At 55.4% G+C, this 23,949-nt stretch overlaps 1 protein-coding gene across 8 annotated transcripts in view; it reads left to right on the top strand.

The window, feature by feature from the left end:
* Positions 1-23,542, top strand: part of RAP1GAP (RAP1 GTPase activating protein) — an 87,233-nt gene extending 63,691 nt beyond the window's left edge. For 4 of the 8 annotated variants that reach the window (XM_077260454.1, XM_077260459.1, XM_077260453.1 and 1 more), the window contains 16 exons: positions 504-582; positions 707-760; positions 881-964; positions 1,907-2,007; positions 2,101-2,230; positions 2,379-2,534; positions 4,343-4,414; positions 4,488-4,574; positions 4,724-4,861; positions 7,466-7,597; positions 17,865-17,974; positions 18,051-18,164; positions 18,243-18,363; positions 18,444-18,555; positions 21,546-21,652; positions 21,725-23,542. In XM_077260454.1, the coding sequence (XP_077116569.1) occupies positions 504-582; positions 707-760; positions 881-964; positions 1,907-2,007; positions 2,101-2,230; positions 2,379-2,534; positions 4,343-4,414; positions 4,488-4,574; positions 4,724-4,861; positions 7,466-7,597; positions 17,865-17,974; positions 18,051-18,164; positions 18,243-18,363; positions 18,444-18,555; positions 21,546-21,652; positions 21,725-21,733 (1,606 nt within the window). In that variant the 3' untranslated portion in view covers positions 21,734-23,542. Of the gene's footprint in view, positions 1-503; positions 583-706; positions 761-880; positions 965-1,906; positions 2,008-2,100; positions 2,231-2,378; positions 2,535-4,342; positions 4,415-4,487; positions 4,575-4,723; positions 4,862-7,465; positions 7,598-8,431; positions 8,621-17,864; positions 17,975-18,050; positions 18,165-18,242; positions 18,364-18,443; positions 18,556-21,545; positions 21,653-21,724 lie in introns of all 8 variants that reach the window. The other 4 variants (XM_077260456.1, XM_077260452.1, XR_013214684.1 and 1 more) reach the window with 3 other exon arrangements.
* The last annotated feature ends 407 nt before the right edge of the window (positions 23,543-23,949 follow it).

Below are 23,949 nucleotides of genomic sequence, written 5' to 3' on the forward strand. Positions count from 1 at the left end.
GGCACCCCACGCCGGGGCTCGAACCAGCGAGGGATGTGGGGACCCACTACACTGGGGCCTGAGAAAGCTGGGTATGTAGAGATGCTTCACAGTGGGGCCCGAGCAAGGGGGGGTTGTATCCCCTGATTTATTGAGCTGTGTAGTTCAGAACTGATGCAAAGTGTCAACCACCGAGCTCTCCGCGGACCCTGTACAGCATTGGTCTGGCTCCCTGCACCGCTCTTTCCCCAGCATCGTGCCTGGCACCCTGTACCCCTCTGTCCCCAGCGTCCCGCCCGGCTCCCTGCACCGCTCTGCCCCTGGCCCGGCTCCCTGCACCGCTCTGCCCCTGGCCCGGCTCACTGCACCGCTCTGCCCCTGGCCCGGCTCCCTGCACCGCTCTGCCCCCGGCCCGGCTCCCTGCACCGCTGTGCCCCCGGCCCGGCTCCCTGACTTCCCGGCTCCGGTGACTTCCTGCGCTCAGATGCTGCGGCACCGCTCAGTTTATTACATCTTTTCTCCAGGACGAAGACCCAGACGTTCCACGACGTGATCCCCATCTCCTGCCTCACCGAGTTCCCTAATGTGGTGCAGATGGCCAAGGTACGGAGCAGATCCCGCAGCCGGACCACATGGTGCCTGCTCTCTGCACTATTTGGTGTCTCTTGGCTGCCATATTTTTGGCGGTCCGCCCCTCCCCCACCAACATTTTGCTCTTGTTTTCCAGCTGGTCTGTGAAGATGTGAATGTGGATCGATTTCATCCCGTCCTTTACCCAAAGGTGAGTGGTAACAGGATCCGCGCCACGTGATCCTCCGCGATCCATTACACACCGGGGTGAGTGATACAATGTATCCACCTGGCGGCTCTTGTACTGACCTCTGACCTCTGCGCTCTTCAGGCCTCGCGGCTCATCGTCACCTTTGATGAACACGTCATCAGCAATAACTTCAAGTTTGGGGTCATTTACCAGAAAAGTGGGCAGGTGAGTGACGGCCCCCGGGGGTGCCGTGCCGTACCGACCAGGGGGTGCAGTGCTGCGGTGGGTGGGATCTTGGGATTTCCAGGGGGTCTCTCGGTCATGGTCTGTATCGGGGTATCTGCCTGCCAGAAGTCTCTTTCTGTTACTCGCTCTCGGTGTGTCGCTGTGTGTCTGTCTCTCCGGGGGGAGCGTCGCTCTGTTTCTCGGGGGGGGGCGTCGCTCTGTTTCTCGGGGGGGGGGGGAGCATCGCTCTGTTTCTCGGGGGGGGCGTCGCTCTGTTTCTCGGGGGGGCGTCGCTCTGTTTCTCGGGGGAGCGTCGCTCTGTTTCTCGGGGGGGGGAGCGTAGCTCTGTTTCTCGGGGGGGGGGGCGTCGGTCTGTTTCTCGGGGAGTCACTCTGTTTCTCGGGGGGGGGGAGCGTCGCTCTGTTTCTCGTGGGGGGGAGCGTCGCTCTGTTTCTCGTGGGGAGCATCGCTCTGTTTCTCGGGGGGGAGCGTCGCTCTGTTTCTCGGGGGGGAGCGTCGCTCTGTTTCTCGGGGGGGAGCGTCGCTCTGTTTCTCGGGGGGGAGCGTCGCTCTGTTTCTCGGGGGGGAGCGTCGCTCTGTTTCTCGGAGGGGGAGCGTCGCTCTGTTTCTCGGGGGGGCGTCGCTCTGTTTCTAGGGGGGGAGCGTCGCTCTGTTTCTCGGGGGGGAGCGTCGCTCTGTTTCTCGGAGGGGGAGCGTCGCTCTGTTTCTCGGGGGGGCGTCGCTCTGTTTCTAGGGGGGGAGCGTCGCTCTGTTTCTCGGGGGGGAGGAGCGTCGCTCTGTTTCTCGGGGGAGCGTCGCTCTTTTTCTCGGGCGGGGGGGAGCGTCGCTCTGTTTCTCGGGGGGGATGGGGCGTCTCTTTCTCTTGGGGATGCTGCTCTCTCTCAGGGTCTTGTGGTCTCTAGTAATCCTCCCCTGTTGCAGACCACCGAGGAGGAGCTGTTCGGCACCACTCAGGAGGGCGCTGCCTTTGTGGAGTTCCTGGAGCTGCTGGGGGAGCGGGTTCTCCTGCAGGACTTTAGGGGGTGAGTCTGGGGTGCGGTGGTCTCACTGTCTCTCTCTGGGGGTCCTGTGGGGGCATTGTTGGCCGTCCCCTGACTCCACGTCTGATGTCGCAGATTCCGGGGAGGACTGGACGTCACTCACGGACAGACGGGGACAGAATCCATCTACTGCAACTTCCGAGGGAAGGAGATCATGTTCCACGTGGCCACCAAGCTGCCGTACACCGAGGGCGATGCCCAGCAGGTACCGTGACCCGACACCCTCCAGGAGCACTCATTGTGCCTACTGGGGTGTCGGACAACTTCGAAGCACAGATGATGGGAGTGTGGACCCCGGTGGTCTGCTGCTGCCCCTCCCCCATCACGCTGTCTCATTGTTCTCATTTGTTTAGTTGCAGCGTAAGCGACACATCGGGAACGACATCGTGGCCATCGTATTCCAGGACGAGAACACGCCGTTCGTGCCCGACATGATCGCCTCCAACTTCCTGCACGCCTACATCGTGGTGCAGGCGGAGAACACGGGCACCAACAGCACCGCATACAAGGTGGGCCCGATGCCACTGATCCTGGGGGCCCGCCGACCCGATGACTCTGATCCTGGGGGCCCACGGACACGATGACTCTGATCCTGGGGGGCCCAAGGACCCTATGCCAGTGATCCTGGGGGCCTGCAGACCTGATGACTGATCCTGGGGACCCACAGACCCAATGACTCTGATCCTGGGGACCCGCAGACCCAATGACTCTGATCCTGGTGACCCGCAGACCTGATGACTGATCCTGGGGGCCCGCTGACTCGATAACTCTGATCCTGGGGGGCCCAAGGACCCTATGCCAGTGATCCTGGGGGCCTGCAGACCTGATAACTGATCCTGGTGACCCGCAGACCCGATGACTGATCCTGGGGACCCAATGACTCTGATCCTGGGGACCCGCAGACCCGATGACTGATCCTGGGGACCCGCAGACCCGATGACTGATCCTGGGGACCCGCAGACCTGATGACTCTGATCCTGAGGGGGCCTGCAGATTCAGTGATTGATCCTGGTGACCCGCAGACCCGATAACTGATCCTGGGGGCCCACAGACCCGAAGGACTCTGATCCTGGGGACCTGCAGACCCGATGACTTTGATCCTGGGGGCCCGCAGACCGATGACTTTGATCTTGGGGACCCGCAGACCCAATGACTCTGATCCTGGGGACCCGCAGACCCGATGACTCTGATCCTGGGGACCCGCAGACCCGATGACTCTGATCCTGGGGACCCGCAGACCCGATGACTCTGATCCTGGGGACCCGCAGACCCGATGACTGATCCTGGGGGCCCGCAGACCCGATGACTCTGATCCTGGGGACCCACAGACCCGATGACTCTGATCCTGGGGGCCCGCAGACCCGATGACTTTGATCCTGGGGACCGCAGACCCGATGACTTTGATCTTGGGGACCCGCAGACCCAATGACTCTGATCCTGGGGACCCGCAGACCCGATGACTCTGATCCTGGGGACCCGCAGATCCGATGACTCTGATCCTGGGGGCCCGCAGACCCGATGACTGATCCTGGGGGCCCGCAGACCCGATGACTCTGATCCTGGGGACCCGCAGACCCGATGACTCTGCAGACTCAATGACTGATCCTGGTGACCCGCAGACCCGATGACTTTGATCCTGGGGACCCGCAGACCCGAAGACTCTGATCCTGGGGACCCGCAGACCCGATGACTGATCTTGGTTACCCGCAGACCCCATGACTGATCCTGGGGGCCTGCAGACTCAATGACTGATCCTGGTGACCCGCAGACCCGATGACTCTGATCCTGGGGACCCGCAGATCCGATGACTCTGATCCTGGGGGCCCGCAGACCCAATGACTGATCCTGGGGGCCCGCAGACCCGATGACTCTGATCCTGGGGACCCGCAGACCCGATGACTCTGATCCTGGGGACCCGCAGACTCAATGACTGATCCTGGTGACCCGCAGACCCGATGACTTTGATCCTGGGGACCCGCAGACCCGAAGACTCTGATCCTGGGGACCCGCAGACCCGATGACTGATCTTGGTTACCCGCAGACCCCATGACTGATCCTGGGGGCCTGCAGACTCAATGACTGATCCTGGTGACCCGCAGACCCGATGACTCTGATCCTGGGGGCCCACGGACCCTATGCCGTTGATCTTGGGGGGGCTGCTCCGTGTCCTTGCTGAGCAGTGTGTTGGAGCTCAGCTGTGTGCTGCGGGCCGGCGGTGATGGGGGGACGCGCTGTGCTCTTGCCGTGTCGGACCCCTTCGTGGCAGCGTTCCCTGTATTCTTGGTCATGTAGTAATATAATGTGTGGCCCCTCTCAGGTCTCGGTCACTGCCCGGGATGACGTGCCTTTCTTCGGCCCACCACTTCCAGAACCCGCTGTTTTCCGTAAGGTAGGTGGGAGATCCTGGTTGCCTGGTGAACTACAATCCCCAGCAGCGCTCGCACCTGACTGTCTTTTCCCAGGGCTCTGACTTTCAGGAATTCCTACTGACTAAACTGATCAATGCGGAGTACGCCTGCTACAAAGCCGAGAAATTTGCTAAACTGGAGGTGAGTGCTGCCCCCCCAGGAGCGTGTGCTGCCCCCCCAGGAGCGTGTGCTGCCCCCCCAGGAGCGTGTGCTGCCCCCCAGAAGCGTGTGCTGCCCCCCAGAAGCGTGCTGCCGTGCCCCCCCCGCGGCTTACCTCTCCTCGCACTCAGGAGCGGACACGCGCCGCGCTACTGGAGACGCTGTACGAGGAACTGCACATCAACAGCCAGTCCATGATGGGGCTCGGCGGGGACGAGGACAAGATGGAGAACGGCGGCGGTGGAGGGGGCTTCTTTGAGTCTTTTAAGGTGAGATATACATATCATGGGGGTCCCCAGTATCAGCGCAGCACATATCTGGGGGGCTCAGGTCTCTGTATCTGACTATTCTCAGTATTTGGGGGGCTCAGGTCTCTGTATCTGACTATTCTCAGTATTTGGGGGGCTCAGGTCTCTGTATCTGACTATTCTCAGTATTTGGGGGGCTCAGGTCTCTGTATCTGACTATTCTCAGTATTTGGGGGGCTCAGGTCTCTGTATCTGACTATTCTCAGTTTTTGGGGGGCTCAGGTCTCTGTATCTGACTATTGTCAGTATTTGGGGAGCTCAGGTCTCTGTATCTGACTATTGTGAGTATTTGGGGGGCTCAGGTCTCTGTATCTGACTATTCTCAGTATTTGGGGGCTTCGCTGCATCTTTCATATAGATATGAATCCCACTTCTACTATTTAGTAATGACAGCAGTGACCCCTGGTGGTCGTGCAGCACTACTACACCCTTCATTCTTCGTGGTTCTTGCCTATATGATTGTGGGGATGCTGGGACGTCTGCGCGGCCCGCTGTCCATCCGCCCTCCCCATCTGCTGGGATGTCTGCACGGCCCCCCGTCCATCCGCCCTCCCCATCTGCTGGGACGTCTGCACGGCCCCCCGTCCAGCCGCCCTCCCAATCTGCTGGGACGTCTGCACGGCCCCCCGTCCAGCCGCCCTCCCAATCTGCTGGGACGTCTGCGCGGCCCCCCATCCACCCGCCCTCCCCATCTGCTGGAGCGTCTGCACGTCCAGCCGCCCTCCCCATCTGCTAGGACATCTGCACGTCCCCCGTCCAGCCGCCTTCCCCATCTGCTAGGACGTCTGCGCGGCCCCCCGTCCAGCCGCCCTCCCCATCTGCTGGGACGTCTGCGCGGCCCCCCGTCCAGCCGCCCTCCCCATCTGCTGGGACATCTGCACGTCCAGCCGCCCTCCCCATCTGCTAGGACGTCTGCGCGGCCCCCCTGTCCAGCCGCCCTCCCCATCTGCTGGGACGTCTGCGCGGCCCCCCTGTCCAGCCACCCTCCCCATCTGCTGGGACATTGCGCGGCCCCCCGTGCAGCCGCCCTCCCCATCTCCGCGGCCCCCCGTCCAGCCGCCCTCCCCATCTGCTGGGACATCTGCGCGGCCCCCCTGTCCAGCCGCCCTCCCCATCTGCTAGGACGTCTGCGCGGCCCCCCGTCCAGCCGCCCTCCCCATCTGCTGTGACGTCTACGCGTCCCCCCATCCAGCCGCCCTCCCCATCTGCTGGAACGTCTGCACGTCCAGCCGCCCTCCCCATCTGCTAGGACATCTGCACGTCCCCCGACCAGCCGCCTTCCCCATCTGCTAGGACGTCTGCGCGGCCCCCTGTCCAGCCGCCCTCCCCATCTGCTGGGACGTCTGCGCGCCCCCCTGTCCAGCCGCCCTCCCCATCTGCTGGGACATCTGCACGTCCAGCCGCCCTCCCCATCTGCTAGGACGTCTGCGCGGCCCCCCTGTCCAGCCGCCCTCCCCATCTGCTGGGACGTCTGCGCGGCCCCCCTGTCCAGCCACCCTCCCCATCTGCTGGGACATCTGCGCGGCCCCCCGTCCAGCCCCCCTCCCCATCTGCTGGGACATCTGCGCGGCCCCCCTGTCCAGCCGCCCTCCCCATCTGCTAGGATGTCTGCGCGGCCCCCCGTCCAGCAGCCCTCCCCATCTGCTGGGACGTCTGCGCGGCCCCCCGTCCAGCCGCCCTCCCCATCTGCTGGGACATCTGCACGTCCAGCCGCCCTCCCCATCTGCTAGGACGTCTGCACGTCCCCCCCCTTCCAGCCGCCCTCCCCATCTGCTAGGACGTCTACACGTCCCCCCGTCCAGCCGCCCTCCCCAATCTGCTGGGACGTCTGCGCGGCCCCCCATCCAGCCGCCCTCCCCATCTACTAGCACGTCTGCGCGGCCCCCCGTCTAGCCGCCCTCCCATCTGCTAGGACGTCTGCGCGGCCCCCGTCCAGCCGCCCTCCCCAATCTGCTGTGATGTCTGCACGGCCCCCCATCCAGCCGCCCTCCCCATCTGATGGGACGCCTGCGGAGCCCCCCGTCAAGCCGCCCTCCCCATCTGCTGGGACGTCTGCGCGTCCCCCCCCCCCCCATCCAGCCACCCTCCCCATCTGCTGGGACGTCTGCGCGGCCCCCCTGTCCAGCCGCCCTCCCCATCTGCTGGGACATCTGCGCGGCCCCCCGTCCAGCCGCCCTCCCTATCTGCGCGGCCCCCCGTCCAGCCGCCCTCCCCATCTGCTGGGACATCTGCGCGGCCCCCCGTCCAGCCGCCCTCCCTATCTGCGCGGCCTCCCGTCCAGCCGCCCTCCCCATCTGCTGGGACATCTGCACGGCCCCCCTGTCCAGCCGTCCTCCCCATCTGCTGGGACATCTGCGCGGCCCCCCGTCCAGCCGCCCTCCCCATCTGCTGGGATATCTGCCCGGCCCCCCCCGTCCAGCCGCCCTCCCCATCTGCTGGGACATCTGCCCAGCCCCCGTCCAGCCGCCCTCCCCATCTGCTGGGACATCTGCCCAGCCCCCGTCCAGTCGCCCTCCCCAATCAGGTCACTTCTGCACACAAGATGTCAGTCTTCTCTCTTTGCAGAGAGTAATCAGGAGCCGCAGTCAATCCATGGACGCCATGGGGCTCAGCAATAAGAAGCAGCACACAGTGTCCACCAGCCACAGCGGCAGCTTCGGCCATAACAACCAGGATAATCCAAAGCCCCCCGGAATAGTAAGTGCCCCTGTATACATGTAGACCAGGGCGGGAACGCATTCTGGAGATAAAGGAGGAAAGCCATTATCAATAAATAGGTTGTGTAAGATCTGATCACTGACGGCAGAAGCCGCAGGACCCCCAAGAAAATCACACTCTTCAGATACACAGGGCCAGAGTCCTCCTTCCCAGACTCTTCTGTCCCCATCCTCTCTCCCAGACTCTTCTCTGTCCTCCTCCCCCTATCACTCAGACACGTGTCCTCCTCCTCCTTTTTCCCAGACTCTTCTCTGTCCTCCTCTCTACCAGACTCTTCTCTTCCTCCTCTCTCCTCCCTCCCAGACTCTTCACTGTCCTCCTCCTCTCTCTCAGCCTCTTCTCTGTCCTCCTCCAGGATCAGCAGTTTGGGCACAGACCGTTCTAGCGGATGGTTATAGATTTGGGGTCCGGGCAGATAGGTCTCTGTGTAGAGACCTGAGGTGGGTCCTGATCAGAGGCCAGTGAGGAGCGGGACCCCTGGGACGGCTGGCATGTGGAGGGCATGGAGGGTCTGCTCCCTGCAGGTGGAGGTCTGTGAGGAGCGGGACCCCCGGGACGGCTGGCTGGTGGAGGGTCTGCCCCCTGCAGGTGGAGGTCTGTGAAGAGTGGGACGCCCGGGACGGCTGGCTGGTGGAGGGTCTGCCCCCTGCAGGTGGAGGTCTGTGAATGACGTTTTCTTTTTCTCTCTTCTCTTCCTCTTTTCCTGACTCGCCATCTTTCTCCATCTCTGTGTGTCGTGCACATTGCTGCCTCCTTTTTCCGCCTCGGTGTGACGACCCTTCCTAACCGCCTCCATGTCTCTGTGCTCCCTAGTCATTGCTTGTGCCAGGGAGAGCGCCGGGCCGGCATGGACGCCGCGGAAGTGCCATAGGCATAGGAACCATAGAAGAGGTGGATAATGGCTCCGTCTGAGCGCGGGGTCACGGGAGCTCGTGGTGTGAGGTGTGATGGCGTGTGCACTGTGTGGACCCCGGCAGACATCATGGATCAGCGGCACCACAAGTATCAGGCATCCTCCTGATAGCGTAACGTGCATGTCTTGCTGTTTGCCTGTGTGACGGGCATCATCGCCCATGGCCGGCGCTGTCAGTGAAGAAGCGGGCCTTGTCCTGCACCCAGCTGTGGGGTAGTTACAGTGTACCAGTGCAGTCTGTGCGGCTGTGATCACTCTGCACTAATACATTGTAATGCAGCTGAGCCCGCGTGCTGGGACGTGGAAGGGGCAGCGTGATGTCACTATGGCTGCACTGCGGGGGATGGGGGGCCGTGGCTGCACTGCGGGGGATGGGGGGGGACGTGGCTGAGGTGTGGGAGAGGGGGGGGACACTGGCGCAGTGCGGGAATGGGAGGAGTGAGAGACTCCATTTTGGATTTATGAATTCAGGCCCCATAGATTAGCCAGAGATCTCCCCCTATTCCTGTAGTGGCCCCACCCTTGGGATAAGTACACAATTTTGCAAAGGCTCAGACCTTTACCATTTGGCCAGTGAATTAGAGGCCACGTGTTAAGGTACCGTTACACTAAGCGACTTACCAACGATCACGACCAGCGATCGTGATCGTTGGTAAGTCGTTGTGTGGTCGCTGGGGGGCTGTCACACAGACAGCTCTCTCCAGCGACCAACGATCAGGGGAAAGACTTCGGCATCGTTGAAACTGTCTTCAACGATGCCGAAGTCCCCTGCAGCACCCGGGTAACCAGGGTGAACATCGGGTTACTAAGTGCAGGGCCGCGCTTAGTAACCCGATATTTACCCCGGTTACCATTGTAAAAGTAAAAAAAAAACACTACATACTCACCTTCTGATGTCTGTCACGTCCCCCGGCGTCCACGCGCTGCTGCAGAGAGCTTTCCCTGCACCGACATCTAGAGGTGAATTATGAGCGTACTGTGCAGCTCGGTTATGTCCCAGAACCCTGGGAGCCCTCCGCACGCATCCATGTCTCATCTCTAGCTGTCCCTTATTCCGAGCTATCGAGACCGACTCTTCAGAATCTCTTAGCCGACCCAAGTTTGGACTCTTCATATCCATCCAGCCCCAACGGTCCTGTTGAGACGTCAGTTGTCCCGTTTGGACCTCCCGCTGAGAAGATATGACCCATCCTAGATCCCAGACTCTTCTCTTTCTCCTCCTCTCTCCTAGACTCGTGTCTTCTTCCTCTCTCCTCCCTCACAGACTCTTCTCTGACCTCCTCCAGCCGGCATCAATTATACTTCAAGGGTAAACACTAGACTCTGGCACCGACATCTAGAAATGAATTATGAGAGTACCGTGCTCTCAGGGTTATGTCCATTATACCACCAGAACCCTGGGAGCCTCCTGCACGCACCCCTGTGTATCATATCTCTCTAGCTTTCCCGGATACTGAGCTATCGAGACTGGCTCTCCAGCACCTCTTTGCCGACCCAAGTTTGGACTCTGTGTGTCGGTCCAGCCCCAACAGACCCGTTGAGACGTCAGTTGTCCCGTTTGGACCTCCTGCTAGGAAGTTATGACCCATCCTAGATATTGGGAATTATTTCAGTTACGAGGTCAAGGGAGGAGAATTCAGCCCAACCCAGCGGGGCAGTGGCCGATATGGGATGGGGCGACTTTTAGCCAGTGTCTTTGTTCTGCCACGGAAGCCGCGTCACGAGTGGAGATTGACCAGGAACTAAGAAGGTGTCTGTGGATCCGAGAGCTTCCCTCATCCACAAGCTATAAGACACGGTAATGGGACACATATAGCTGACTGCTATCCCAACCTGTATCCTCCCTTTATCTGTACCTCTGGCTGTAATATCTGTATATTTCTCTATATATTTGTAGTATCTAGTTCGCCTTTCAGCAACTAAAATATCAATTCATCTTGGGCTGCTCTTTTACCTCGAATCCTGATTTCCCACGTGCGTGAGTCTGGCTAGTCCTTATACACTACCTGGGGTTGGTTTCTGACCCCATATAAGCTTGTCAACGGAGCGGGCTTATATCTAACGAGGAACTGGTGGCAGCATACCGTTCTAGTGTTACTGGGGGATCCTGGCAGTGATGGATCGGAGGGGTATATGTGTGTGTGTATATATATATATATATATATATATGTATATGTATGTATATGTATGTGTATATATATATATATATATATGTGTGTGTGTATATATATATATATATATATATATATATATATATATATAATATGTATATATAGATTCAAAGAAGCTTTATTGGCAGGACCAAATGCACATCAGTTTTGCCAAAGCAAGTGTATAGAGGCAATAGGGATAGGGACTGTGGGGATGTTGGGTAGGAGCTGTAAGGGAGGTGGATGGGGGCAGATCCATTGTGGGGGCTATAGTCCATGGCATAGGGGAGGTGGATGGGGGCAGATCCAGGGTGGGGGCTATAGTCCATGGCATCATGGCTGTCTTTCTCGGAGTCTATGACATTCGCTCACATACCGCGCTACTATCTCCACTGCTCTCTCTTCTTCTCCCAGCAGGATATATGTCTTCTCTTCCTCCTTCATGGTGATGAAGTCTGGGAAGAGATGTGAGAGTCTCCTGAAGTGAGTGTCCCTCACTGCTGAGTATTTGGAGCAGTGTAGCAGGAAGTGGGTTTCGTCCTCTATGGCCTCCTGATCACAGTGTTGGCACAGTCTTTCCTCTCTGGGCTTGTAGTTCTGCCTGTGTCGGCCACATTCGATGGCCAGACTGTGGGCACTGAGTCTATATCGGCTCAGGATCTTGCGATCTCTGGGGTCCGGGAGTTTCTCCAGATATGGGGCCAGTCTGTATTCTCTCTGTAGGCTCCGGTACATGATCAGTTTCTGTGAGTTGTTGATATCATTCTTCCAGTCACTGACATACTTCTCCTGGCCTTCGTCTGCCATCTTCCTGATTCCGGCTTTTGTCAGGTTGTTGTGATTGGTGTTCTGGTCCGGTTGGGTTAGGCTGGGCTGTTCCGAGGGTTCTGGTTTTTCTGTTTCACCTACATGTATCAGGGCTTTATGGTGATGGGAGCTTGGATTGCTCCTATGCAGGTGAGCCCGGAATGACAGCGCCCTCTTTAGAACTGTTAGGTGCAGAGGGAACCTGCCCAGCTCGGCCCGACAAGCACTGTTGGAGGTGCTCCGATGGACCTGGAGAAGTTGCTTGCAGAATTCCAGGTGGAATATTTCAGTTGGACTGGAATCCCACCTTGACCAGTCTGGATAGGTGTGAGGACCCCAGATTTCGCTGCCATACAGGAGGATTGGGGCGATGATGGAGTCGAATATTTTTAGCCAGACCCTCACTGGTGGCTTCAGATGGTAGAGTTTCCTTTGGATGGCATAGAAGGTTTTGCAGGCCTTGTCTTTCAGGGTCTCTATGGCTTGTTTGAAGCTCCCTGACCGGTGAATCTCTAGGCCCAGGTAGGTATATTTGTCCGTTCCTGTGAGGTCGCAGTTGTTGAGGACAAATGTTGGGTGCTGGTCTGATCTTCTCTTTCTCCTCTGGAACACCATGGTGTTGGTTTTCTTTAGGTTGACCGGTAGAGCCCAGGTGGTGCTGAATTTCTCTAGGATTTTCAGGTTGTCCTGGAGGCCTTTCTCGGTTGGTGACAGCAGCAGCAGGTCATCTGCATACAGCAGGAATTTCACCTGCGTGTCGTGGAGGGTGAGACCTGGTGCTGAGGAGGATTCCAGGGCGGTAGCCAGCTCGTTGATGTAAATGTTGAAGAGTGTTGGACTTAGGCTGCAGCCTTGTCTGACCCCACGGCTTTGCTGGAAATAAGCCGTTCTTCTGCCGTTCACACTCACGCTGCAGCGGTTCTCAGTGTAGGAGCTTTTGATGACATCGTAGGTCTTTCCTCCTATTCCGCTCTCCAGCAGTTTCAGGAATAAGCCCGGGTGCCACACTGAATCAAAGGCCTTTTTAAAGTCCACAAAGCAGGCGTATATCTTCCCATTCTTTGTATTGTAGACGTGTCTCTGAATGAGGCTGTGCAGAGTGTAGATGTGGTCAGTGGTTCGGCATGAACCCTGCTTGGCTCTTGCTGAGGACGTTGTGCTCGGTGAGGAAGGTGAGGATCCTCTTGTTCAGGATACTGTTGAACAGTTTTCCCAGGTTGCTGCTGACACATATGCCTCTGTAGTTGGCTGGGTCATACCTGTCCCCACTCTTGTGGATGGGTGTGATGAGGCCTTGGTTCCATTTACAAGGGAAGTAGCCGGCACTCAGCACAATATTGAAGAGTTTGACCATTGCAGCCTGTATTTCTGGTGGGCTGTACTTCAGCATTTCTGGTAGGATTCCGTCCAGGCCACTGGCTTTTCTACATCTTATGGAGGAGAGTCTCTCGGCTACTTCCTGTAGTGTTATAGGTGTATCCACCGGGTTTTGGAAGTTTTTGATTTTTTCCTCCATTGCTTTTAGTTTCGCCATTATGTTTTCCTGTTCTTGGCTTAGTTCTTCCTTTGGAATGTCTTTATAGAGGTCTCTGATGTATTGGAGCCAGAGGTTGCCATTTTGGATATGGGTGTTGTTTTTCTTGTCTTTGGTGCCCATGTGGTTCCATAGTTCCCAGAAGGAGTTGTCTTGGAGGGCGTCTTGGAGTTGGTTAAGCTTGGTAGAGATGTAACTCTGCTTCTTCCTCCTGAGGATGGTTTTGTACTGCCTTTGTATGGAATCATAGGCTTCCCTCAGACCCAGGTGGTTGGGGTCTCTGTGTTTCTTGTTGGAGGCTGTTCTCAGGGTCTTTCGTACAGCTTTACATTCTCTGTCAAACCAGCCATTGACCTGTGTTTCTTTTGGTCTCTTGTAGTTGACTTTTTTAAGGTCGGACAGTCTGGCCATTGCGTAGAATATGTTATTGAGGTCCTTTGCGGCTTGGCTCACTCCCTCTGGGTTTGGCTTGTACTCGAGGTTGTAGAAGTGGTGGAGCATCCGCTGTATTTCAGGTCTGCTGGAAGCTTCTTTGTTCTTTAGTGCCGACATTTTGGACCATTTATAGGATGAAGGCCGGGTGAAGAGGCCGCTCTGCTGTGGCTTCTGGGTGGATGGTTTCTCTGTAGATTTCATGTACAGAAGAATTTGGCTGTGGTCTGACAGGTGCGTTTGTGGGGTGACTATGAGGGCGCTGACATCTGCCAGGTTCAGATCTGTAATGGCGTAATCTACTACACTCCTCCCTACATGGGAGTTTAGTGTATACCTTCCTAAGGAGTCACCCTTGCTTCGTCCATTAAGGATATGAAGTCCTAAACTTCTACATACGTTCAGGAGCTTTCTGCCACTTTTGTTGACTGTACTGTCATAGCTGTTTCTCTCAGTGTGTACAGGGTCTTGGCCGTCATTCTCTGCTCCAAGTATGTAGATGTTTCCATCCGTGGTCAGGAAGTCTCTCTCTTTCCCCGTTCTTGCATTGAGGTCTCCAAAGATGAGAACTTTGCCCAGGGCCTGATAATGGGCGGCTTCTCTTTGTAAGATCTCGAAGCAGTCTGGATTGAAGTAGGGGGACTCTGGCGGTGGTATATAGGTGGCACAGAGGTGGACATCAGACTGGCAGGTGAGGATGGAGCTGCTGATTCTGATCCATATGTGGCTGCCTCCTTTCTTCACCGGTTTGATGTACTGGTGGAGCTCCTCTTTATACCAGATCAATACTCCTCCTGAGCCCCGGCCCTGTTTGGTGTTTTTATTTTTCTGGGCATGGACCGAGAATTCCTTGTATCCAATAGGCACCAGGGATTCGTTTTCAGCTCTGGTCCATGTTTCCAGGAGGATTTGAATGTCTATATTTTTTAGTCTTTGTATAAAATCAGGGTCCTTTGTTTTAGATCCAAAGGTTGAGGCGTTGAGACCCTGAATATTCCAGCTGCTGATTGTAAGTGAAGACATTCTTCTGTGTATTTTGTGTGTATATACCTTGTAATGAGTATAGCTGTGTGGGACAAACTGGATTTCTGACTGTTTTATAGAAGTGCTTGGTTCCATCCAGTCACATTAGTATGCTGCACAGTGCATTGAGCAGGGTCTTTATGTCATCCCTATCTCTGCTCTGCATGTGTCTGTGCGGGCTCGGTGGTCTCCTCCGTGGAGGTCTCCTCCTCTGATGGTCTGACACTGGGTGAAGAGCTTTGCTTCCAGCTTCAGGAGGTAGCGTTGGGGTTTTCTGCTCTTTTGTTCTCGGGGGTCTTTCAGTGTGATTATGGCCACTGTTGGATCCAGGCCTGGGGTCTCTGTTTAGCACGATGTCCTTCAGCTCTTTGGCCAGGAGGCTGACCCCTTGTTTGTTGAGATGTTTATTATCGTGCAGGTGACTGGTGTTTATGGAGAGGTGTTGTGCCAGGGTCACGTTTGGCACAGTCTTGATCCTTTCAGTCAGTTCTGTATTGATGGTTTGGGTGGTTTGCCTGGGTATGTCCTTTCTTGGGAGCAGCGATGACAGATTTTACTGTCCGGGAATTTTTGTTTTGCCATCTTTGCCAGTTTGATCAGTTGTTCTGTGATCTGCTGGTGCTGGTCTGGCAGATTGTTTGTACCCGTGTGTATAATAATATGCTTTGGGTTGGTGAACCGTGGTTTACTGATGACCTCTGCCACCTGTTCAATATTTGTACAACGGATTGTACGGACCTGTTTTCCTGGGAATAGCCGCTGTGTATTTACATGCTTCCCATTTGAGTCCATTATTAGGACAATATCAGGACTTTGTGATGTCTCGGGTGGGCTACGGTGCTGCTGACGGGGATCTGTGATGCTGGCTTTGCTGGTGGCTGGTTCTCTTCTCTCTTCCATCTCTCTGGTTTCAGGATCAGTCATATTGTTGGTTATTATTTTATTGCTAGTAGGTGTCTCTACATTCTGTTCAGTGGTGGCCATGTTGTCTGCTCTCTGGCTGGTTTCCATTGCCCCCTGCTGGTTCAGATGCCCAGGGCTGTGGGCTTTTAATTCTGCAATCTCCTTTCTGAGTTCATCATTGTCTTTTTTCAGTTCCCCCATTTCCTGTAGAGCTGCCTTGTGTTGACATTTCAGTTCACACATTTCTTCCCTTATTTTCTGTAGGGCTGTGTCATTTGTTGCTTGGTAATTTGCATTCCCTTGTGAGTTTCTTTCACATTCTAATTTCAGATGGGCCAAGTCTCTTTCTAATTGAGATAAGAAGTCTCTGATGTTATCCTGCGAGAGGTGTGAAGTGTCGGGGGATAGGCGGCTCTGGCTGGGAATCTCTATATGAGCATTAGAGGTAGCATTAGAAGTAGCTGCTGGGGCTTGTAGTCCTTTATAGGTTTGTGCCTGCTCTTTGATATCAGAAAAACAATTTTCAAATTGCTGCAGAATCTCCTCCGTCCCCTGCACCATGACTGTGCCATTGTTGTACAGGCTTATGGTGAGCACATTGGTGTCGTCATCGGCTTGGCTGTTAATTTTAATCCGCTGGGCATTATTGGTGTTGGATTTAGATACATGTTTATATCGATTGCACAGGGCAGTGTGCCAGGCTGAGAGGTGGTCTGTATAGAATAATACATTGGTTTTTCTTTTTGGTTCTTCCTTTGTGAAATCTGCATAAAGAGTATATATGTATGTATGTATGTATGTATGTACAGTATGTATGTACAGTATGTATGTATGTATGTATATTTTTTTATATATATATATTTATATATTTATTAGATGGTGGCCCGATTCTAACGCATCAGGTATTCTAGAATATGCATGTCCACGTAGTATATTGCACAGCGACGTAGTATATTGCCCAGTGACGTAGTATACAGCACAGAGCCACGTAGTATATTGCCCAGTGACGTAGTATACAGCACAGAGCCACGTAGTATATTGCCCAGTTACGTAGTATACAGCACAGAGCCACGTAGTATATTGTACAGCGACGTAGTATACAGCACAGAGCCACGTAGTATATTGCACAGCGACGTAGTATACAGCACAGAGCCACGTAGTATATTGCCCAGCGACGTAGTATACAGCACAGAGCCACGTAGTATATTGCCCAGCGACGTAGTATATTGCACAGAGTCACATAGTATATTGCCCAGCGACGTAGTATATTGCACAGAGCCACATAGTATATTGCCCAGCGACGCAGTATATTGCACAGAGCCACATAGTATATTGCCCAGCGACGTAATATATTGCCCAGCCACGTAGTATACAGCACAGAGCCACGTAGTATATTGCCCAGCCACATAGTATATTGCCCAGCCAAGTATGTTACAGGCTAAAAAATAAAAAATAAACATATACTCACCTTCCGAGGGGCCCCTTGTAGTTCTGTCGCCTGTGTTCGGTTCAGGCGGCAGCTTCTGGTGCGAGGGTGTGATGACATCGCGGTCAGATGACCGTGACGTCACGGCAGGTCCTTCTCGCGCAGGGCCTGCGATGACGTCGCTGTCACATGACTGTGATGTTACGGCAGGTCCTTCTCGCGCAGGCACGCAGGGCCTGTGATAACGTCGCGGTCACATGCCCGTGACGTCATGGCAGGTCCTTGTCACACAATAACCTTAGCACCGGAACCTGCCGCTTGCATGGACCGGTCACCGGAGCGTCGGAAAGGCGGCGGAAGGTGAGTATATAATGATTTTTTAAAAAAATTATTTTTAACATTAGATGTTTTTACTATTGAGGCTGCTATGCAGCCTCAATAGTAAAAACTTGGTCACACAGGGTTAATAGCGGCGGTAACTGAGTGAGTTACCCGCGGCATAACGCGGTCCGTTACCGTTGGCATTAACCCTGTGTGAGCCGTGACTGCGGGGAGTATGGAGCGGGCGCCAAGCACTGACTGCAGGGGAGTAGGGAGGGACTAATCGTACTGTGCCCGTCGCTGATTGGTCGCGGAAGCCATGACTGGCAGCTGGCGAGACTAATCAGCGAGTGAATATCTGTGACGGACGTTGCCGACAGAAAGACGGAAGTACCCCTTAGACAAATATATATATATATATATATATATATATATTTTCTCGGCCTGGTGATATATACACCGCCCATACTGCAGAGTGCCCCCCTTAACTAAGCTCTGTCACAGATTGGTGACAGCGGGGGGATATCCATGTCCCCTGATCCTCTCATGTGTTGTTTTCCTTACGGGGGGGGACGTGGCCGCAGTGCGAGGGATGAGGGGGAGACATGGCCGCAGTGTGGGGGATGGGGAGAACGCAGCCACAGTGTGGGGGATGGGGGTGGGCGGCCGCGCTGTGGGGGAACACGTGGTCGCGCGGGGGGACGGCTGCAGTTTAACCACAAGCCGATCTTTTCCAGTCTCTAATTGTTCCCGGGAAAAGTCCGACCAGGAAGAAGTCTGGACCCTTCAGCTCCCGGCGGAGCAGCGCCATCGGCATCGAGAACATCCAGGAGGTGCAGGAGAAGCGGTGAGCGGCTCTGCCACGGTGGACAGGGGTGTACTTACTTGAAGTACATTTTCAGTATTATTTACATGTATTTTAGAGAAAGTCCGACTGGCCCCCTGAAGACCCCGGACAGCTTCACCGCCTCCCAGGAGCCAAAATCTGATAACTCGTCCAATCACAGCTCTCCGGAGCTGCCCACCACAAAGAACAGGTACATGTCCTGATGTGGGGACCCTGGACATGTGGCCCCTGGGCGAGCAGCCCCTTACACTCATCTTCTGTGTCTCAGGATGGATTCGGGGTCTACACCGGAAGCCCACAGGGATTTCTCCCGGTCATCGTCCAGCGCCAGCAGCTTTGCCAGCGTGGTGGAGGAAAGCGAACTCCTGGACGACGACGACCCCAGCATGGTAACAGCGCCTCTGGTGGTGGATGTGGGGTACAGGCGCAGTGACTGTGTACACTGATGCAGCGCTGTCTTCTCTCGCAGGACAGCGTCTCCTCCGCGGACACTCCTCACAAGCGCGACTCCCTCATATACAGCACATGGCTGGAAGACAGTGCGAGCAGTGTGAGCACCGCCAGCGGAGGAAGCGCACCAGGTGCCAGAACCCGTCATGTTATAGGAGTAGGCTGCTGTACGGCAGGTACTATACACCTGTGCATGGGGGAGGAGCGGCTGCTGTACAGCAGGTAGTATACACCTGTGCATGGGGGATGTCACGGATCCCTTACTCCGGGGTGTCACTAATTCGTCACGTATCCGCTCTCGGCGCGTGACTTGGGGTTGTGCCTGCAAGGGTTAATCTATCTCCCCTCTCTCAGTCCAGCATTCAGCCTCTGTCCTATGCTGTAATGGGAGCATAAATCACACACTGACCCAGGTCACACACCCGCTCATACACGCTGCCACCACTTATCGAATACACGGGCGATGAGTCCCGGAAATATTACTACTACTGTCCGCCAATCATAAAGCTCACACATCTTAGGCTATGGATTTGTTAGAACATTCAGGGTATGTGCACACGTAGGTGGGATGTCTGCGGATTTTTCCGCACCTGTTTTTGTAAATCCGCAGGTAAACCGCACTGCGGATTCACTGCGGAATTACCGCCGCGGTTTACATTTCGCAGCATGTCAATTCTTTGTGCGGATTCCACCTGCAGTTTTACACCTGTGGATTCCTATTGAGCAGGTGTAAACCGCAGCGGAATTCGCACTAAGAATTGACATGCTGCGAAATGTAAACCGCGGCGTTGCCGCTCGTTTTTTTCACAGCATGTGCACTGCGGATTTTGTTTTCCATAGGTTTACATGGTACTGTAAACGCATGGAAAACTGCTGCAGATCCGCAGCAAAATCCGCACCGTGAGCACATACCCATAAGGTACGTGTCCACCTTCAGGATGGCCGGCGGTTTGGACGGAGCGGCAAACCCGCTCCGCCCCCTTCTGTGACGCGATGATGCCGGATGTGTTCATTGCACACATCCGGCATCATCGCACCCCACACATAGGGCCCTGTGTTTTACCTTGCGGTGGCACAGCGTCGCCGCAAGGTAAACGGACATGCTGCGATCTTAAAAGACGTGCAGCATGTCCGGAATCGCAGGGCCGCCGGGTGCATGTTACCACGCATAGTGGAGACGGGATTTGATAAAATCCCCTCCACTATGCTGTAACATCTGGACGTTGCGCAGCGTCAAACACGCAGCGTGTCCTGAACGTGGAAACATACCCTTAAGGTTCAACTTGTTAAAGTTTTATACTTTAATACAAAAAGGTTCATTGCTTACAGTAAGGAAAAAGGTATAAAAATATGATAAAAAGAAGACATACAACCTTTGTAAAACAGTATAAAATAACAGGAGAAAAGTTACAGAAATTATCTAACTGGTAGTCTGGTTTCTGCTCTGTGAAGGGGGGTGAATGTAGATTGGATCACACCAGCTCGGCCGCCCCCATTATGTGAACACGTGTCTCTGTATACAGCCCTAATTTATAGCTTTGGTCTGGAGGTCAGGTTTCTAGACTGCCCCTCAGGTGTAAGAGTTCTCACAGAGATACTATCAGGCCGTAATTGACATCTCTCTTCCAAGAGCTAGGAGGTGTCAAATGTTACCTTTCTTCTTGGCTTCCACCAGGACCCCCTTGGTGAGATTGGAGACAGAAGTCTACTTGTCTCAGGAAAATACATATTAACACCTGGGTGCGAACATGCAGGTTTCAAGACAGATGTTACATTATTGCCAGTGACACAATAAATCTATACATAGTCCATTGTGTATATACACTCACCGGCCACTTTATTAGGTACACCATGCTAGTAACGGGTTGGACCCCCTTTTGCCTTCAGAACTGCCTCAATTCTTCGTGGCATAGATTCAACAAGGTGCTGGAAGCATTCCTCAGAGATTTTGGTCCATATTGACATGATGGCATCACACAGTTGCCGCAGATTTGTCGGCTGCACATCCCAAAGATGCTCCATACAAGGCAGGATGGATCCATGCTTTCATGTTGTTTACGCCAAATTCTGACCCTACCATCCGAATGTCGCAGCAGAAATCGAGACTCATCAGACCAAGCAACGTTTTTCCAATCTTCTACTGTCCAATTTCGATGAGCTTGTACAAATTGTAGCCTCAGTTTCCTGTTCTTAGCTGAAAGGAGTGGTACCCGGTGTGGTCTTCTGCTGCTGTAGCCCATCTGCCTCAAAGTTCGACGCACTGTGCGTTCAGAGATGCTCTTAGGCCTACCTTGGTTGTAACGGGTGGCGATTTGAGTCACTGTTGCCTTTCTATCAGCTCGAACCAGTCTGCCCATTCTCCTCTGACCTCTGGCATCAACAAGGCATTTCCGCCCACAGAACTGCAGCTCACTGGATTTTTTTTCTTTTTCGGACCATTCTCTGTAAACCCTAGAGATGGTTGTGCGTGAAAATCCCAGTAGATCAGCAGTTTCTGAAATACTCAGACCAGCCCTTCTGGCACCAACAACCATGCCACGTTCAAAGGCACTCAAATCACCTTTCTTCCCCATACTGATGCTCGGTTTGAACTGCAGGAGATTGTCTTGACCATGTCTACATGCCTAAATGCACTGAGTTGCCGCCATGTGATTGGCTGATTAGAAATTAAGTGTTAACAAGAAGTTGGACAGGTGTACCTAATAAAGTGGCCGGTGAGTGTATGTATGTATGTATATATATATATATATATATATATATATATATATATATATATATATATATATATATATATATATATATATATATATATACACACACACATACACACACACTTCACAGGGGAGGAGCAGACTGCTGTACGTCAGGTATTATATGCCTGTGCAGGGGGAGGAGTAGGCTGCTGTAGGGCAGGTACTATACACCTGTGCGTGGGGGAGGAGCAGACTGCTGTACGGCAGGTAGTATACGCCTGCGCAGGGGGAGGAGCAGGCTGCTGTACCGCAGGTACTATACGCCTGTGCAGTGGTCACCCAGAGCCCTGTCAGGGTGACCATTGTGTAAAGGGATTGTCCAGCCCCTTGTGTGTGCGCCATCTGTGTAACTGTGGTACTCTGTGCAGGTTTCCCGCGCTCCCTGCACCTCGATGGTCGGAGGCGGAGTGCAGACCCCGCGTACCCAGAGATTAAGATTGAGCTGGAACAAACCGACCCAAGCGCAACCAATCAGGTAAGAGCTGTAGCGGCATGTAATGACCGGCTCCGCCTCCTGTGCACTGACCGTGTTTGCTTCTCCCCCCAGCGCTGCTAGCCCCCACCTCAGTGATGGAAGGTGTGGACCCCTGGTCACTACTCCTCCTCGGACGCTGGGTGTCCACCTCTCAGCTACTGCCCGTCAGACCTGCGGAGCTGAAATCTCCAGACTTCTGCATCTTGTTTCCTGTCCCCTCCCCCAGCAGCGGCACAGACAACGGAAACTGAGCGACCTGCACCAACGCTGCCGCGACTGACCGGCTCCTTCCACCGACTTGTTTCCTGCAGCCACCCCTCCCCTGGCAGTATGAAGATGCAGAGAATGGGGGTGGGGTCCAGTCCTACACATGGTGCCCTGGATGTGGCGCGGTCTAGTCTTCGTACTGTACAGGGGTTACTGTGCCCCCTCTATGCATCGTCCGCGGCCCGGCCCATCTTGTCCTGCGTGTTCTCAACTCAGGTGGCGGCCATCACCAGCTCTGCAGCGACAGTGCTGCACTACAACTCTCATCCTCCCATCAGTGTAACTGCAGCTGTCCAGCTGAGATAATTGATAGCTGTTCCATCCAGCAGCATCCCGTGGAGCCGTGTGTCGAGACTGCAGCACCCCCTTGTTCTGGCTCTGGCAAGGATGCTCCCTGATCTCAGGCTTTGGCGGGAGCATTCTCTGGTCTCAGGCCTGCTCTGGCGGGAGGCGTTCCCTGGTCTCAGGCCTCCTCCGCCTCAGTCTCCGGCAGGGACGCTCCCTGGTCTCTGGTCGCCTCAGGCTTCGGCAGGGGGAGTTCTCTCGTCTCAGGCCTTCTCCGGCTCTGGTGGGGGCGTTCCCTGGGCTCAGGCCTCCTCCGGCTCTGGTGGGGGCGTTCCCTGGTCTCGGGCCTCCTCCAGCTCTGGTGGGGGGCGTTCCCTGGTCTCCGGCTGCCTCAGGCTCCGGCAGGGGGAGTTCTCTGGTCTAGGGCCTCCTCCGACTCTGGTGGGGGCGTTCCCTGGTCTCGGGCCTCCTCCGCCTCGGGTGGAGGGCGTTCCCTGGTCTTCAGCTGCCTCAGGCTTGGGCAGTTTTCTGGTCTCCTCGACTCTGGCGGGGGGCGTTCCCTGGTCTCAGGCCTACTGGGGTGCGTTCCCTGGTCTCGGGCTTCCTCTGACTCTGGTGGAGGGCGTTCCCTGGTTTCCGGCTGCCTCAGGCCCGGACAGGGGGAGTTCTCTGGTCTCAGGCCTCCTCCGACTCTGGTTGGGGGGCGTTCCCTGGTCTCCGGCTGCCTTAGGCTCGGGCAGGGGGAGTTCTCTGGTATTAGGCCTCCTCCGGCTCTGGTGGGGGGTGTTCCCTGATCTCAGGCTTTGGCGGGGGCGTTCTCTGGTCTCCGGCTGCCTCAGGCTCGGGCAGGGGGAGTTCCCTGGTCTCAGGCCTTCTCCTGTTCTGGTGGGGGGCGTTCCCTGATCTCAGGCTTTGGAAGGGGCATTCCCTGGTCTCCGGCTGCCTCAGGCTCCGGCAGGGAGAGTTTCCTGGTCTCAGGCCTTCTCTGGCTCTGGTGGGGGGCGTTCCCTGGTCTCAGGCTTTGGCCGGGGTGTTCCCTGGTCTCCGGCTGCCTCAGGCTTGGGCAGGGGGAGTTCTCTGGTCTCAGGCCTTCTCCGGCTCTGGTGGGGGGCGTTCCGTGGTCTGAGGCCTCCTCTGGCTCTGGTGGGGGGGCTTTCCCTGGTCTCTGGCCTACTGGGGGCGTTCCCTGGTCTCAGGCCTCCTCTGGCTCTGACATTCCCAGGTCTTTGGTGGGCTCCGGTCGCAGCGGGGGGATAAATGCTATTTTTCCATTCAGAGTTAACAGCGTCTCATTGTTTAATTGTTTCTGTGTAAAGAATAAATAGAAATTATTTATCATTGATGTAAATAATAAAATTAGAGAAGACCCCCGGAATCACCTCAGCCGCTGCTCTAGGATCACCACAATTCCACAGGTAAAACACCCAGGGCTCGTACATCAGCCCAGTCGGGTCAGCACCAGGACAAGAGAAGACGAGCACAGGGACCGGGGTTCTGGCTGCTATTCCCATGTGTGCAGTGGGGGAAGGGCAGCTTGTATAGGGGGCACAGAAGATGAAAGAGTCTGAGGTGTAATGCCAAACACTGCCACTAACAAGACGGGGTGCTGCAGGTAAAGCACAGCCTCACACGGTCTCACCCTCCAGAGCTGCACTCACTATTCTAAATCACATAAATCACACACCAACCCAGGCCACACGCCCTATCATACACGCTGCCACCACTCACCGAACACACGGGCGATG

Source organism: Ranitomeya variabilis, chromosome 4 (genome assembly GCF_051348905.1).
Source record: "Ranitomeya variabilis isolate aRanVar5 chromosome 4, aRanVar5.hap1, whole genome shotgun sequence".
Classification (NCBI taxonomy): Eukaryota; Metazoa; Chordata; class Amphibia; order Anura; family Dendrobatidae; genus Ranitomeya; species Ranitomeya variabilis.